General features: G+C 39.1%; 1 protein-coding gene across 1 annotated transcript in view; it reads right to left on the bottom strand.

Annotated features, from left to right (window-relative positions):
• Nucleotides 1–19,163, bottom strand: part of pcxb (pyruvate carboxylase b) — a 348,589-nt gene that overhangs the window by 263,518 nt on the left and 65,908 nt on the right. Inside the window, exon 10 of the mRNA XM_049567509.1 lies at nucleotides 14,227–14,345. Coding sequence (XP_049423466.1) covers nucleotides 14,227–14,345 — 119 coding nt within the window. The remainder of the gene's footprint in view (nucleotides 1–14,226; nucleotides 14,346–19,163) is intronic.

Raw genomic sequence — 19,163 nt, forward strand, 5'->3', positions numbered from 1 at the left:
GCAGAAAGAAAAAAAAGAGGATCCATGACAAATTGAAGGATAGAGACGGCATTACAATGCATCACCTCAAATGGTTTCACAATGAAATGTATTAATGCAGGGATCCTCTATAGACTCAAACATATCTAACCAACACAGGCCTGAAACTTTGGTCCAGCAAGCTGCTGAGCTTTAATTCCTACAGCAGCTCTGGGTCGCTCCACTCTTTTAATTCACCTCATGTCTCTTCCCTTTCTCCATTTTCACCCCTCATTTGTCAGACCCTGTGTCAATTAATGCGAGGCATTGTTTCTTTCTGTCTTCCTCACTCCTGCTCTCTCTCTGTCACTCTTTCTCAGCCTGATGAAGATGGAGAGTGGTCATTTAAGACTAATTAGCCAGCCTAAACAGACAAATAACCAGGTGCTGCACACACATTTTCTCTCAATCACTGATATATTAATGCATGTACACGCACAAATATCCAAAGACCCAAAAAAAATGTGTGCACACATGGGTGCACGCATACCAAAAGCAATAAAACCCCAAACACAGCTAACTCAGTTTCCCTGACACACATCAAAATATGTATTTACGCACACCCTGTCTAATTCCCTGTTTTTGTCTGCAGTGCTGTCAAAATAAAAGCAATAAAAGCAGAAGAATGCTCTTGTTTTCTGTTTTAAAGACACTCACAATCTTCTTGTGGCAGCTCTAAAAACACCATACTTTATGGCAGCCTCTTCATCTGCTCATCTAGTTGCTGTATTTACAGGATAGTGCAATGAAGTCCTCTCTCCAAAGAACTGCCACACACACACACACACACACACACACACACACACACACACACATATCCAAACAGCAATATTACATGGCAGGCTATTGACTTGCCTCATACCAAGGATGTAATGATAGCAATTCCTTTTTTAACCAGCAAAAATCACAGTATTAAACATGAAGTATTAGATAATATCCAGTCCAAATTGTATCCCTCACTTACAGGAACACAGTGCAGTAGATTCTGGGCATTTGTTTGACATCACTACAGCAAAACTGAGATAATGACTTTTTTTTATTGCAAATTAGAATAAGACATTTGCCATTCTACTGCGCAGGGCCATACTGGCTTTCAGTGGGGGGGGGGGGTGGATATATGATGCACTCAGTTGTGATCAACCTTCACTATGATGGATTTTATGCAGTTTATTTAATAAAATTACTATTCAGATGATCCATGGTACACCATTAAAGCAATCAATACTGGTTGCCAATGCGAAGCCCTTAACCTGAAATGATTCAAATGTGACATTTAATCACATTCAACACAAGCATGCATGAACAGGTTTATTATTATCTGCTTCAGAAGGACTGTTTTATTGTGCTGTGGTGTGAGTGCTGATCTCAGTTAAGTCTGTCAATACAGCACCTGTAATCAATTGGATTTCTGTTTTAAATGAGAAAAGCCAAATCACTGTCACCCGGTGTCTCTATGATGGATTTGATGCAGTTTGTAATGACCTTCCAGGTTTTGTTTTCAATACTGTGCTGATTTTCTTTGGGAAGCTGTTATTTACTACTATCTTGGAGTAGAGAGGGTTTTATTGTCTTTTCCTGTGAGTTAAAAGCTGCTTCGGATGACCTTCTTTTCCTGCCAAGAATGGAAACAAACCGCCGAGAAATTGGTGAAATAAAGATGCTGCACATATCATGGCTTTAATCTGTCCTCAACATCCCTTGTCAGTCAAAGCATGTTGTTGATATCTGACACTGAGTATGTTGGTAAATCATGTCAAGTCACTGTCATTTGAAATATAATACACACAAGAACCCACAACCTATTATAGCTCAGCATGTTCCTGATATCTCATATCAGCTGTAAAGCATGCAAACACTACGTGCTGTATACTGTGCTGTATTATGTGTGTGGTGTACTAAGGGTGCACTGCTTTGGTTTGCTGAAGGGGAATGGATTCTGATGTCAAAATCATGAGCCAAATCCTTTTATTGGACTGGCCAGTTAGCAGAGAAAGCCTCTGCTTTTGTTGTTTGGTGGAAAAACGTCAAAGGAATGGTGAGAGTCTTGCAGTTCTTTTGTTTTCTTTTTGTTTTTTGGGATTATTGCAGCCAAAAAATGACTGACTTTGCAGCAGCTGTTCTCAAAGTTTGATACAAGTTCTTAACTGCTTAGTGCTTATTTGCAGCTCAATAATAAGGACCATGAGATTATAGAAGGCTAGCAAGAGGTCACTAAGTTGAGGTAATTGTTGTCACACATGATCTGCAAGAGTCTTCTTTAACAACAAAAAATCCTACTCATTACAACATGCTATCAAGGATCAGAAAACAGAATGATTTTTGAAACTCAACTTTCAACTCGAAAATTCACAAAACATCTGAAGACTACTTTACCCATAAAATGACCATCTGTATATCAGTCATGCCGTGTTACCTTGAGTTAGTCAAGAAGATTTGCATGCCTCCACGGAAAACAGCGAACGTTTTGACTTGATTGACCACATGGGGACCACATGTGACGACAGCAAAACGACATCACAACATCTATTTACAAACTCTCACACAACTCGTGCAGTACAAGCTAAGTCTAATGTATCCAGTAATATGCTCAGTAGTTCACAAACACATGCATTTTCAATTAAAAGCCTTAGTATTGGAGTCTAGCTTTAACAAGAGCATAGATTAGTTTCACTTTCAATTACAAATTGTAAGGTTTTAGTGAAAATGCATTTTATTTGAAAGTACTGAGCATATGACTGGATAAATGAGATTTGGATCATACTACAATTGGGGTAAGAGCTTATAAAAGGTTGTTCTGCTATAGTTTTGCTTACACAGTCCCCTAATAATGAATGCATCAATATTTTTGCCGCCGTCCATAATGGCCTGCGAGAACAGTCTTTTTCACAAATTCAAGGTAACAAGCCATGACTTCCTGATATAGAAATGTTCATTTTGTGGGTGAAGTATTCGTTTAAAAGAGCTATATGTTAGAAATCTAAAGCAAATAGTCGTAAAATCATCCAAATATGTCACAGAGACTAAGGAATAATGTTCATATAACATACTGATCTCACTGACAACAATAGTACAGCCAGAATATTCGAATTTAAAAAAAAAATTTACGGTCCACAAATGTTTATCAAATCAAATAGTTAGTTTAAGGTATTAGAGGTTAGACATGGTTCAGGTTAGGTGGAAGTTTGGAAATTGTTTGCTGAGATTTAAATTGATGGAGCCTGATGGAGCGATGCACAGCCTGGGTGTAAGCACTGCCTGAGAAATAAATAGACTTTGGGGGAAAAGAAACTTTTCTTTGATGTTAACTTGATTGACTTGTCAGATGGTTTTTCATGTTTTTGAGGAAAAACTGTGGCGAAAAACTGAAAAGACATGCAAATAATCTGGGAAGTAGTGAAATGTGTTTTAATTATTATTATTTCCTGGTGGTTACATCTGAGAGTTTGGACTTAAAACACATTCACAAGTAAGGCACTCTTTGCCTCCTGATATTTGTCCCTCACATGTGCACACTCACACATAGCCCCACACACGCACAAAGCACTGCATGAACCCGGGGAATAATTATATCACTTTAGGATCTAAAGGACTCCTGTCCACCAATCCAACAAAATGTGCAATGTCCCTTGACAACAATATAAACACATAGAAGCACACACACTAGCTGAATGCACGCTGCCACTGAGAAGCACACACTCGACACACAAAGGATAGATCGTTTACAGCTAAATTATGGACAAATTGAACCTTGAGAGAGGAGAAGTTCAAAGGCAGAGCTGGAGTTGAATGCAGAGGCGGTACCCCTGTCTCACACAAACGCTCACACTTATGCCTTTCAGACAGCCGAGCATCTCATACACAAACATCTCCTCATGCACACACTGGGTATGCCTCCCAGACAAAATATATCTAACATGTATCTCACATTGTGTCTGTTGCATACACATTCAGACAGAATTGCCTCTTTTGTGTAGGGATTCAGTAAGGCAGGAAGACAGATGAAAAGGGATTCGAATAATGTTTCTGTGCATTTTTTTTCCTTGTGCAAGTGTGTCTTCGTTGATGCCTTTGGACATCAAATTTTTGGAATACGGGGGCGTATTTTTGTATGCGTCTGTGAATGAGAGAGAGTGTGTGTCTGCGTGTGTGTGCATTCATTCTGATTACAGATTGTGGCATTCCGCCTCCTCACTGACACTTGTGTATGCACCCATTACCACCGCTGAGAGAGACAGTAGCAAAGGAAGCAGTGAAAAGTGAAGGGGTGCCGTCTCAGTCAAACAAGATACCACCTTGTCAAGCTACCAGCGCTGTAGAAAAGCAGGAGATGTGACACAACAATCAAAGCAATATCGAGAGAAGTTGGAGAGAGAAGAGCGGCAGAGGAAGAGGAAATGGTATTCATGAAGGGGGAGTACAAGGGACAGTGGAATAGGATGGAGAGGAAAGGTGGGAGGACATATGGAAAAGGGAAAAATAAACGTTAAGATGGTTTTGTGTAAAGTTCAAGGTGGTTAGTTCGGACTTGTAACTACTGTTCCTCTTTACAAAGGCCGTTTGTGTTCTGAATTAGAGCCCGGCGAGGCAAAAAATATATTAAGTACAGGTCTTCATGGGTTCACTCAGTTCCTTCTATCAGACAGACTCAAACTGGTTAAGGTCTGATTATAAAGCAATGAGTCTTGGGTAGTGTTGCAGTCAAGACCATCTTAACCGAGACCAAAGCATGACCAAGACTGGAGTGTAGTGAGACCAAGACCAAGACTTTAAGGGGTTGAGACTGACCAAGACCAGACCACTGCGAGTCCCACACAAACCCCGCAAACTATAGGCACTCCTTAAATTGATCTGAAACATGTATATTCCCGTAAAAACAACCATGACAAACAAATAAGGATTCGTCTTCATTAATCTCCTTAATTGCCACATATGGTATATGAGTTTGTGAACCATGAGATATCTTGATAAAATAACCAAAAGGCATTGTGGAGGTGAATTTTATGCATGGGACACTCCTTTGTTGCACAGGCAATGTAGTGATAGTTGCGGTCTTGACCAGTCACTGAATAATATCCCAACCCTTCTTTTGACTGAGACCGATTCAAGACAGCGTAAAGTCCTACAACACTGGTTTCAGGGCTGTGTGTCAGTATATCTTATGCCTGAGTTGATCTGTACAGGCTGGCTGTCAGCTCTAAACACAGTGTCTCATAAACATATGCAGGAGATAAATGTGTTGCTGTGTCCCAGTTTAGCAACCCATACTAAATGCCTACAGTATATAGATTTTACTAGATGTTATTGTATACTGTTTCTCTATTTGTATACAAGAAATCAACATACCTTATAATTTCATACCACCAACAAATTACACAATACTTGTTCAGTCAGACATCAATCACACCACGACTTCACGATGCTACTGGCAATTAATCTCTAATTATGTTATTTTCTGTTTTCTGATGAGTTCCTGGAGCTGTTGCATCACCATTAATGATTTGGATTTTGTACAGCTGTGAGCAGCTCCTGCATTTCCTTTGTGTATTACATCAACATTACAATAGGAAAAGGTTTTTATAGTACGCATGCTGACTCAATGTAACTCAGTGTAAACACACTACTTACTAGAAACCTGATTAGAATCAGTCATCTTGGTCAGAATAACAAAATGTTAAGAGCCTTTATTTTAAAAAGGAATAATTTGCTTATGTCACATTTTAGTTAAAACTGAAAATCTGTGAATATATCATTTTAAGATTTTTTTAAAGTCCTGTGTCATCATGCTATTGGCCTCAAAAATCCAGCATCTGTCAGACTCTATTTGGAATACGGATTTATTATAATGGAAAAAGCTATCCTTGATTTTCGACCTAGCTAATCAAGGCACATAGATCAAGGATTTAACTTAATAGGTTGTCTGTGTAGCTGTCTTTGCAAATATAATTTAATTACCTCAAAGTCCTTCTTTCAGGTTGTTTTCGTTTTGTCTTTCGCCTGTACAAATACACGAAAGCATGGAGCAAGCGGGACAGATGGAGCTAGAGAGCGACAAGACGGCAGGATAAGAGAGGGCAGATGGTGGGAGCGAGGGTGAAGAGGGGCAAGTTCATAAAGGGACAAAGTAAAGATGAAGCGTCAGAGTGGATGAGGCAAAGGTTAGGTAAAGGACAGAGAGAGGGAGAGATGAATGAATAGACAGATGTCAAAGGGGGGGGAACGGAGAAGAGAGGATGAATGTGAATGAGGAGAGAATGACAAAGATGAGATGGATGAGAGGGAGGAGAGAGGAATGAGACTGAAGAGGGAGACGGAGTGATGGGAATGAGCGGTAGACACACAGAGGGAGAAACTGACAGGGCTGAAAGAACGGCAGAGGGAAAGAGGGAGACAGAACAGGAGGCAATAGCGCGAGGAAGAGAGGGAGAAGGGTTATGGAGAAATGGACAGAGGTGGAGAGATGGATGCAGCGAGTCAGCTGAGGACAGACGGATGACTGGGAGAACCTGAGGGAGGAATGAAGGATGAGATGGATGAGTCAGAAGGAAGAGGGGATGGATTAAGGAGAGAGAGAAAGAGAGAAGGCGACTTTGATACCTGAGTTTGAGTGTGTGTGTGTGTGTGTGTGTGTGTGTGTGTGTGTGTGTGTGTGTTACACTGACCCTCAGCACCCTATTAGTAACAGTTAGTTCAAACGGCATACCAAGGAGACAGACAGACAGACAGACAGCAACATCAAAGTAAAGGAATCTGTTCCAGAGAGCATCTAACTGAGAGGGAAACAAGGCTAAGAGCCCATTTACAGGTGGTGCTAACATGTGATCGATATCTGGATATCTCGTCTGGATAATTACATCCGATCACAGCCCTTTGCATTTACACCTGGTATTGAGCTTCCAGGTTTTTCTCAGTTCTGCATGCAGCTTTGATTGCTTTTTACAGAGGTGGAACAGAGTCATTGTACTGAAAGTCACAAGCAACCCTGAAGTCTTGGCTATAAAGTCCAGAGTCAAGACCATCAAGTCCCAAATAAAGACCAACAAGTCCCAAGTCAAGTCCAGAGTCAAGGCCAACACTCCCAAATCAATACTGAGTCAAGACTGAGTCATGAATCAAGCCTAACAAGTTCAAAATCAAGACCAACAAATCCCAAGTCAAGTCCAGAATCAGGACCAATGAGTCTCAAGTCAAGTCCCAAGTCAAGATCAACAAGTCCCGAATCAATACAGAGTCAAGATCAATGAGTCCCAAAAAGAACAATAAATCTAGATGCAAGACCAACCAACCAAGATCAGGACCAATAAGTCCCAAATCTATACCAACAAATTACAACACAAGACCAACAAATCCCAAGTCAAGGCCAACGATTTGAGTCAAGTCCAACGAGCCCTTGGTCCAACTCCACTGCTTTGCATTTCGAGTCTTAAACAAGTTATTACATTGTCTCTCACTAAATGATTGGCATTTTAAAGGTATGCTTTGCAGGAACTATCAGTTACTGTTCGTAACAGTATCAGCAGCAGGAGTGTAAGCCAACTCCAGATGCACTTTTGTTCACAACATTTACGTTTTTTTTGGCACTGTGCATTTTTTGTAGCTTCCTCTTGGATGTGGGCTGCTTACGGTTTGGTACCTACAACTTTAATAAAGTCCAGACCACACCTGCATGCTGTGCCTAGTATTATCCAGATCATAGCAAAATAAGAAAACTAAAAAAAAAAAAAATCAGGCAGAGGGCAGAGTCTGCAAAAAAATAAACCCCCGCTCATTGGGTTATGATTGAGAGATTACTTTTCTGAGTCTATACAATGTTTTCTTATGATAATCCTGCATAGCATACCTTTAAATGTTTAAATGTTTAAACAGAGTATCAATTTCAGTGAAATTTACAAAAATAATGAATGCTTTTTAGGTATTATATATATGTTACTTTTAAATAACAATTAGAATAAGAAAATATTGTGTGACAGTCTCACAGCCTATCCAAGGAGTACTCCACCTCTCGTTCAATGTCAGCTGGGATAGGCTCCAGCCCCCCTGCAACCCTTGAGAGAATAAGGGGTTACAGAAAATGGATGGATAGTACCTCTATTTTAGTCATTTCAACATTGTGTCCTACTTTCAAACATTTTGTTTTTCATAGTCATCTAATCTCAAAAGTTATTACATAAAAACCATTTACTTACTTTTACTAACACATTATCACTACAGCAGGGGACATAAAACATGGAAAAGGGAACTAAATGGTCACATGTTTGAATTTAACCATTTTACAATTTAGTTGTCTTTACAGTGATTCAATGATGTTTCTGATCCTTAACAGTCAAGGTGAAATAAATGTAAAAAAAAATGTTAGCATTTGTCAGGTTGCTCATATAAAACATCATAACAGCATCATAATGTGCACACACTGACAAAGTTAAGATGCAATCCAATAGTTGTCCAGATATTTCACTCTGAACCAAAAATGTCAACCTGGTGGTGGCGCTACAGGAAAAGTCAGGGGATCAGGCAAGTTATTGGGATTCACCATATCAGAATTATGAAGGTCTCCTCCAAACTTCATGCTGATTAATCAAAGATATCATTATATTCCACTATGGACCAAAGTGATGGAGAAGCCAGCTTGCCCACAGAAATTGTCCCACCCACAGCAAAACCCTCTAACATGGATACTAACAGGGAGAGGTGAGAAAGAAAGAGTAAGAAGTAAAGGAAAAACAAGGATAGAAAGGGATATGGGCCAAGACAAAGCAATACACTCTGCATTCACAGCAAGAGGGATTGTGAAAAACAAACACAAAACAACCGATCTCAAACAAATGAAGCAGGGCTAAGAGTGAAACAAAGAAGGAGTGAAGAATGAACAAGTTAAAGGAGTGCTGGAGAAGCTGAACAGGTATTTCAAATCCATTTACGGTGGGCATCCTGCCACAGCAGCCGGTGGAGATGCATATAAAAAACGTTTTGAATTTTGGTGTATGTGACACGTAAGAAGGAGGAGAAAAAGAGAATGAAAAAGACGGAGGGAGAATGAAAATAAAAGACAAAGAAGCTGAAGCTCAACTGCAGCCAGGTTGGAGAAAGCCAGCAAATCAAATAGGGAATGATTGATGAAAAAGGAATTATGCAGGAGAGATGAAAGTGATGAAAGACAGTGTGGGGAGGAGAGTTGGGGAGTGAACAGCAAGTTTAAAAGGGGAGTTTCACAACTCAGTATGAAAAATACCTTGCTGACAAGTCTATTAGTAACGCAGTCGGTTTCAAACCCACAAAAACAAGAATGAATGTGCTCGCACACCTCAGAGATTGGGAGTGCAGCCGAGTGAAACTGAAAAGCTCAAAGACTAATGGACATAATGTTCAAATAAAAGTACAAAATACAGTCATTTACACTCAAATGTAATACATGTCCCCTTGTAAAGAGTACATGTCCCCTACAATTTAGATGGATGCACATCGAGTTTCTGTTGGAAAGGCTTGTTCTCTTTCCAGCCATCAGACTCTTCAGCTGTGGCTGCTTAGAGCTGAACCTCAGCCTAAAATGAAAGCTGTGCAAATTAAAAGTGTTGCTTGTGACAGCTGAAACTTTCTACATGTGCCGTTTCATGCAGGACGCTGCCCAGATTCAAATAATTACTGCACTCCTGCTGATTCAAATGACCCCAATTCCCCAAAACGTCAAATTTCCTCGGTAATATAAGGCTTTGTCTGCAGGACAAAGAGGATATGACAAACTGGTGCTGGACTGGAGTGGAGGGGATCCGCAATAATGACTTTCTATCAACTCATTGTCTTGCTGATAGGAGCAGAGCACGGCAGGGTAAGTGTGTACCTGAGTGTGTGTCCATGCGTGTGTGTAAGCAGGTACAAAAGCTGTTTCACTATGAAAGAAAAGCACATAAAGAGGAGGTGGAGAGCTATAAAAGAACAAAAAGGAGGGTAGGCGGAGGTGATGGTGGTACAAAGGCAGAATAAAGAAACATCTATTGATGTGGAGTCAAGAGCTTTTCCATCTCATTTTCCCCTCACAAATAATCAAGCATGACATCCTTGGTGAGTTGCAACTAGATGAAAATATTAGTATGATATTGCCCGAGTTCTTCACTGTCCCTTATCCTCCATTTTAGCCCATTTTTCATTTTTAAATGTATCAAATATGACACTGCATTCAATGGCAGTAACAAAAAAGAAAGGCAATTCTGGAAAGTTTACATTGTAGATATATCTGCTGCGTGCACATAAAATACATGATTTATGATAGTCAAATATCCCATCTTCTTCCTACATTATTGCTTCCTAAAAAAAAAAACCACAGTAGAGCTCTGCACATTTTAATTTTTCATACAGTAACAAAAATGAAAAGAAACTGAAAATTATACCATGTTTTTTCAGCAAGAAAGAGGATAAAGTTTACATAGTATTATGTGTAATAAAGTTGTACCATAAATGATATGAACAATTAGCTGTTTATATCTCAGATGGCATCATACAGGTGTACTGGCTATAGGAGTTCTGTTTTGCTATAATGATACCTCATAAAACAAAAATATATCAGAAATTAGGTTTATTTGTTAAAGGTGCAGGAAACAATATAACCTAATGACCTTTGACAGTAGGGCTGGGCAATATGACCAAAATCTCATATTACAATATAGGTCATTTCATATCCTGATTCACAGCGGTTATGTTCTAAAGCACAAACAGTCCCTAAATATTGTTGCCGTCTCGCTGCATTTCTGCTCTTTGCAGGGCAGCCCTGTGCAGCGCAGCAGAGACAGACAGTGGAGTTATATAAACTTGTTATGTTACTGTAAGTGCTGTAAAAGCTTTGCGAATTAAAAAGCTAAGAAGAGTAATTTATCAATGAGATCCGTGCAAAAGATGGACAGACTCCAAATGACAAAAAATATTGCCGTAAAAAGTGTAATTTGCGTCACAACGATACAAACGATAAAGCAAAATATGAAACGATAGACATTTTTCTCTCTCATCACATGATATATATCGTCATATCGCACAGCCCTATTTGACAGGTTTCTCTGTTTGTAGATATGTGCCTCATGTATAAATTAATTGTGCCACCAACACTTAAACTGTGTGTATCATTCTGCAGGGCAATGCTAGGGAGATTAGGGCATCAGCCAGAAGTGAGTGCTTCCCTAAAATTTAATACAACTGATTTCAAACAATCAGCATTTTGGGTAAGAACGACAGATAAATGTAACTCAATTTCCACCCAGATCAGGGAAGGCATGATTTTCAGTATTTTTAAAGCATGGCTCAAGACATACCAATCATGTGATCACTGATCTAAATCTCTGACTGTAATCAACTGAGACTATATATTGCTTATTTTGTGTGAAATGTTATGATATGATGTACTGTTTGTAAATGTGCAAATGGTTTTACTTTTAATAGTTTGTATTGTACTGTCCATATTTCCTTTTAATGTTTTCCTGCCCAAGGTGCCCAGATGCAAATTGGCTTTATAGCTAACTGACTCAACAGTTGTATTGTGCGTGGCCCCTGTTAAACTAAACTAACTGTTGTTTACTGTTTATAAACAACATTCAAACTTGGCCCCTCCTCCTTACACTGCAAGCTACTATTGTAGTAATGTTACATTGGTTCTAATTTGTTATGGAAAAGCTAATACATTGACAGACTAACTAAGCTAAGCACTTTGCATCTCCCTTATCCCAATCCTCTCCTCCAGTGCTCGCCAGCAAAAGTAAAAGCCAAACCCAGATTCAATGTTGTTTTACACAGCTTTGTCTGCTTAGCATTCACTAAATTTGCATGTTTTTCTGCACTGTGTCTATGATTTTTGTAGCTTCCTCTTGGATGTGTGCTGCTACTACCTGGTAGCAACCTTTTTATAAAGTCCCAACCTCACCTGCACACTGTTATTGGTTGTAGGGTACACACTAATACTCAAAAGGTTGCAGCCCTGGAACGCCCCAACCACAGCAAAATAAGAAAATAAGAAAGTGCAGAGAACACTGTCTCTGAAGATAAAAACACCATCATACACCTCTAGCTGGTCATAAGTAATGATTGAGTGGGTTTATTTCTGCATGAATCTATACATTGTTTCACAGACAGACTTTGCACAGCATATCCTTCAGTAAATATCACTTTCAATATAATAACAGTCTAATATCTACTGTAGAGAAGGCCTATTGACATTACCACCAGTAGCACTTTATGAGCAGATGCCTATTTTGTTTGCATTTTGGCACATGTTGGTGTTGTTGTTGTTAATGTTGATGCAACACATATTCCTGAAAATGGTCCCACGCTATTTCACCTATCTACAGCTGGAACAGTAACACACTTAACACTAACAATGCATAGCAAAGGCAGGTGAGAAGATATACAACAAAATCTATTTAAAAATCAACTTGTTGTGAGGAAGAAAAGTGAGGATTTGTTTGGCCTCATTGTTACACTGTTTTTTTGTGACATGCACTGAATGAACACATACCTTTGTTTTCAAGTAAACTTCACACTGAACATTAACTCACTGCCGCTGCACACCCACACAGGTGTTTTCAGTTATTGAGGCTGCTTAAAAGTTGGGTGGAGCTATGCTGGGAATTTACTGAGGTGCTTCCTTGACTCTTTAGGGAATAATAAAGGTGAAATATGGCCTACCATAACAGAAGAAACAAAGCTACCAGGAGAGTCGGAGAGGGTCTATATATGCCCACACAGTCCTTGGAAGATGTCTAATCAGCCAAAGTAAGTGACCTGTGTGGGTGCACTAAGAGTGTCAAGGGGCTTTAATTCATCAACAATTTAGTTAATAACATGTTTCCTTAACTGAGCTCAACTCTGATGTGCCACTGGCACCTATGAGTCAACACCAAGCATGTGGCAAGTGCATGAACACACAGCTTGTTAAACTCAAACCAAATGAGCGGTGTAAATCCTGCTATAAAATCTGAACAACATGGAGACCTAGAAATAAACGAATAAATAGAAAACTTACATTATCTATGGTAAATACTATGCTGTCACATATGTCTCCAAATCATTATTATCAAGTCACATTAACCACATTTTAAGGCTAGCATAAATATGCAAGACCTTAACTGACAGGATATACTTAAAGGTGGACATGGTTTTACTTAAAGTAATTCAAATTAATGGTTTGGGAAAACAAAATCGACTCTCTGCTGAGAGTGGTGGTTGTTTGACTTGATGATTGCCAGGACTCCAATGTTTACTGATGAGTTTTTCCACACATCCAGAGCTGATTTAGTTCAATGCGGTGTAATGCAAACATAGCAAGTTGAATAAAGAGCTTCTTTGCGTAAAAAAAATAAAGACTGAAAGACAGACGAGATGAAAGAAGCCAAACAAGAGTGCAGAGAATTATCAAGACAGCAAGAGAGCAGAACTAACAGCGTTGTCAGTCATGTTTGGTTGCCATAGGAACAGGTGAACTCATGTTGTTTCCATGCACATCTCCCCCCTGCCCATAACTTCCTATATTAGTTGCACTGATTTGTTAGTCTGTCAGCTTAATTCATTAATTGAGCTAATTATGCGAGAAATCCAATTTGAATTAGCGTAATTGTAGTTCTGTGTGTGTACACACATCAGCGCTCAACAAAGATTTATGGGTCTGGGTGTGACTGCAGGGCCTATATACCTGTACCTGTGTGTTTTTATGTGTTTATGTCCCATGTGTATTACTTTGAGACCCATCTGTGTTGTTTCAGCCGAGCAAATCTCACAGGTCATCGGTGAAGTGGAATGCTATTTATATCTTTCATTATCCTCTCTCTCTTTCTCACCTCTCTCCTTCATTCCCATTGTCTCTCGTCCTCTCTCTGACCTCATCTTTCAGCTTTTCTCTTCACTGATCCCACCTGTTCTGGCTTCCCCAATCTCCCTCTCCAACACCCGTCCTGTTGTACCTGTCAGCTTTCCATCAATCCCTTCTTTTCTGTCCTCCCTCTCTCTGTCCATTTCTCCATATTTCTTTCTTCTTTGTCCTTTTTTGCTTATGTCTCACTCCTCTACTCTTTTCAACTCTTTCTACACCTCTTCCATACCTCCAACCTTCACTCCTTTCTACTTCAGCAACTTTTCAGAGTGGGAACCATCTAACCTTGAAGCTGCACACCTGCCTGTGGACAGATAGTACAAACACACACACACCTAAACCCACCACACGTGTAAACATCTGCTACTTACTCAGTGATTTCTTCAGTGACCGTGTGTTCCACCTGGAGTCGAGAGTTGACCTCAATGAAGTAGTGTTTGCCATGTTTGTCGACCAGGAACTCCACAGTCCCTGCGTTCTCATAGCCCACCTGCAGCAAAAAAAAAAAAAGAGACAGAAAAAAGCAGTTTTACAACTCTGAGTTATCCAAGTAATAATGTTAGTTGTGTAAACACTCAACAAGGAGTGCTCACTCATCTTAATGAGCCATGAAACCAAAAGAATGAAAAAAAAAAAAATGTTCTCTCACCTTACAAATATTACTACATAAAATCAGAGAAAAAAAAAATTGTGTTGTATTTGGATAGCGGGAGGTGGGCATTTTTCATCATTCCCTTGTATTGCAATAATTAGATCATTAATCAAGGAGGATTTATTGAAAGCTTATCATCATAAAAGTCCATTTTCACACTGCAATCAGAATCACAATCATTCTCAGGTATGATAAGTATACAGGAATTTGTCTCAGCGTTACTGGAGCAGGGACAATAATATGCTCTTAAAGCTATGCCACACAGTGTAAACAATGTACAAGGAAGACTAGGCCTTTTATGTACACAGATAACTAGCAACAAAGGACATATGGCTGTAATATGTGTAATTCTGCATACATCATATACAACCCTGTCACCTCAAAGTTATATTGATACACAACTAATTTGCATACAAATTAGGTTTGTATGACCCTTTTAAATCAACATAAGGAGAAATTATTAATTTTTAACCCATCGGCAACTGTGTGACAAAATATTCTCAACTCTAAGGTCAATTTTTCCTGAGCTTACAACTGAATCTCACAGTCTTACCAACAGACAACTACGTGATATTTACCATACCATTCATGTTTGGAATTGCCTGCCACAAAAGCTTGATTGGGCACAGTCATAAGGCTGAGAGGACTACTGATTTTGAATGGTCTTTCATGCTTTTAGGTTATAGAAAGTCCTCTATACAAATAGGTGTTATTTTGTTTGAAGGGTTTGCAAAAAAAATCATGTTTTGTACATGGAGAACACTCGACATGGTTCAACCACACTGACAAATGAAAGGGCAGAAACAGACAAAGATCCCTCTGAGCAACAGCTCAATAAGGATAGAGGAAATCACCAGTCATTGGTGAATGTGTGCAGATTTGAATAGGAACAGGTTCCTGCTGTAGTGTCACCTGCACACTAATACCTATAACAAGACAGAAATTAAATGCAATGTGTTGCTTTAGCAAAGCTATCCTAAAAACTTCACAATGAAAACAGAAGGTTATTCGAGGGCTGGCACTGCTGGAACTGAATCAGGGAATATCAGCTCAACATATAATTGACTGATAAATCACAGACAAACCTGTTCAATCTAACCATTGATTAGACTATAGATGGGCCAAAATAAAACAGCTTTCCAAAACATGGAGCCCAACTGCAGAGTTGTGGTTCAACAATGATCAAGGGTCATTTATACTTTTCTAGAGTGGAAAACAAATTGGAAATCAAAGTTCTAACAATATTCTCTCCTGTCATGCAACACTGACTAAATGGAAGTTTGAATCATTTAATTCTTCTTTTGGAGCCAAAACTATGTCAAATGTAAATAATACATTTGGTGTCTGTTATGCTGTTGTTTTTTATCTCTGTTGAAATAGCCATTATTAAAAAGAAAAACATCAATATGACAAGTGATTCCAAACATTTCAACAGTAGTTGATTATAAATAGCGTGGACAGAAAAAGCAATGATAAAGTCAAAATATTAAGAAACAGATTGACAATATGGATCATGCACACAACATTAACTTAAATGCTTATATCAGCAAATTGTTCAGTGCCAGCACCTAATGCCCATAAGTATCTAAAAATGGTAACAGTCACTGCATTTATCTTTGTTTTCACTTTGTGACAACACTCAAAAGCTTCTAAAAAGGTATAAAGAAAAAAAGAGCATCCTTGAAGTGGGACTTCCTTTTTGTCTGCCAAAAGATGTTTTTCTTCTTGGAACAGAAATGTTCTCATTTCAGTCAGCACTGTGGTGTGCAAAAGCACCATTTAAAATGCAATGCACTGCTCTTTATACCTTTTAAAATGATCCAATAGCTAGTTTTATTGCTTATTCTTCATTTACCAGACAATAACAAAGCATAGTCCAATCTCAGGGCACCTCTTTAGAAATGGCTTCCTTCCAACTAAATATATTTCTTTCAGCTTTAATTATATATGTTCATCATGTAAGGATGACTGGACATTTCCATTTAGATATTAATGTCCATTTTAATGGTTAGTCATGCACCTGCATATGACAGCAATTTCCAAAGACTAAATTGAGAAAAAAAAACAAAAAAACCTCAATATAAAATCATCTTGTGTAATTAGTTTGCTTTGCTTAGACTGGATGGGTTGTTTTCTGTGTTTTTCAGTTACAAGTTGAACATGCCATTCAGAGTAAAACATGATAATTGTGAAGGAAATTAGCATGTTAGTAGAGCAACACCAGCACTTTCCATACTCATCCGTCAAAACTCCACTCTGGCTCATATCAGCTCCAGTTTAATTTTGCCCAGTGGGAGCTGCAAGCAGAGTGTAATTGCTATATAAATGCTATATAAATAAAATGTATCATTATTATCATTATGATTTCGAGACTAGGCGGGTTTACAGAAATTACACGGATGATTGGAGCAAAGCAATCTGATTGGTGTTCCAACCATTTTCACCAATTTTACCAATCAGAGCAGCTCAAGTTCCTAAGATCAGATCCAGCCACATCGCTGATTATTCCTATAATCAAAGTGTTGCCATAATATGAAATGTACCCCATTTCGGGTGAGGGAAATATTGGAAGAAAGCAACATCCAAACATCAGAATGAAATTAGAGGCAATCAAATGTCTAAAACACAAGCTGCAAAACAGCAGATCTAATTTTCCCAGGAGGCACAGATGTGAAAACCCCAAGAAAAGGCAACGATAACACCCTGTATCTAAAATATCTATCTAAAATCATTTAATACACAGAGTTGTGTGTTTCCCCTTCCTCTTCGCAGTGCTGAGCATTTTGTGGAAATTAGACTGGGTGAACAAACCGGGTGGAAGTGCATGATCTAAACCAGTTCTTTCACTCCAGTCTTCAAACAGAAAAATGCATGTTTAGTGTTTAATAGTTAAACCAGCCTGGTGCCTTCAGGATTGCTTTCATTTCCAACATTTGGCGAGCATAAATGTCAAGACAATCAAATGGGCAGAGGAAAAGAGAGGGATGGCTTGCAGAGACAAACATGGCCCTAAGCTAAAACTGCAGCAATTACAATTTGGCAACTAAACAAAGTACAAAACAACCTAAAAAAGCTTAAAAATGTTTCAAGATGCAGTTACAATAAAGAATCCAAAATGCATCATACACAGGTATGTAAACAAATGTTTCACCTGAGTAAAACAACACCTGTTCTGAGCTTGTCAGCCTCTTATTAAGCCCATAACTGGTATAATTAAGTTTGTTGGGGAGAAAATTCATCTCCAGAGGAAATTAGACACAGATCAGGAGCAAAGTACACACACCCACATGTGACACATGTATTAATATTCACTGTAACCTTGTAAAACATCATCTGTGTAAAAATATTCAGAGACACTCAGTCAGCAGAGTTTTCTCTGCAGAGACAGATTAGTCCCATTTATGGCATCTGTAGCTCCCCACAGGTTTTACCAGAGAGACTCATTAGAGGGATCACAAATGCACACTACACACACTAACACACATTCAAACTTCAATAAACAGAGCTGTATGAGCCCAAACACACACACACACGCTAGACTAGTGGTGGAAAGTAAATAAGTACACTGACTCAAGTACTGTAAAGTTAAGTGCAATTTTGAGGTACTCCTACTTTACTTCTGTACATTTCAGAGGAAATATTGTACTTTTTACTCCACTACATCTATTTGTCAGCTTTCATAAGAGGTTACTTTTGCAGATTTAGATTGTTAATGTAAATACAAAATATAAATCAACTGATAAATGATAATGTATTTAGCTACCTGCGGTAAGGCTGCCCCCTGAGAGTTGAAGATTCAAATCATCAGTCAGAAAACCCTCAGTCCCCAGAGGTACCTGCAGAGTCAGTGCTCCTCACTTTCACGCTGTTCTCCGGGGTAAAGTTGTTACACTACATCAAACTGTCTCTTCACCTCTGTGAAAATGTCTGCAACAGGTACAGACAGCTGCAGACCCAGAGGGAGTCTGAGTGAGACTGAAGAAGCAGCTGCCTGCAGGAGAGGTTTTGTCTGTTTAGGAGTGGCTGAGATTGTCTCTACAATGAGAATAGCTGGTCCACCTTAACAGTCTACCTTAAGGGAGCCTGGTCAGGTTTCCCATGTGTGGCTAACTTTACTCGTTAATGTCGTTTGTTAACTTCGGGCTAGCCTGTTTCACTTCAATCAACAGGTGGTAAAGCATGACACAGGAACTTGACTTGGGTTTTGAGCAGTGGTAGCATGTAATGACGGATAGCCTCAACTGTACTCACACTGCACTGCTACATTTAACTTCATACTCTCTGCTCCTGTCACAACAGCCACACTGTCACTGTCAACGTTACATTACGCTTCCTCTTTCTCATCACCACAGTCTCTACGTGTACAATCTAGCACCAAAATCTGCATTATGACTTGGTCCTGTAGGTACTGGTCATATAGGAACCGGTGCCATGTTGTCACCAGGGTTCAGTACCCAACCCTAGTTGTTGCATATTTCCATTCCCCCGTTACCATAGTTAGCACACATTCGCTCAAAAGGCTAACTTGGCTTCCTTACTATATAATGTGAAGGTTGCGGTCACTCTGAACGACCCTGCTCAAAAATCTGACAGCTCAATTAAGTTTGGCTTGATAGTGTATAAGACAAAAAAAGGAACAAGCGGTTGAATATTAAT

The sequence above is a fragment of the Epinephelus fuscoguttatus genome, linkage group LG23 (genome assembly GCF_011397635.1).
Source record: "Epinephelus fuscoguttatus linkage group LG23, E.fuscoguttatus.final_Chr_v1".
NCBI lineage: Eukaryota > Metazoa > Chordata > Actinopteri > Perciformes > Serranidae > Epinephelus > Epinephelus fuscoguttatus.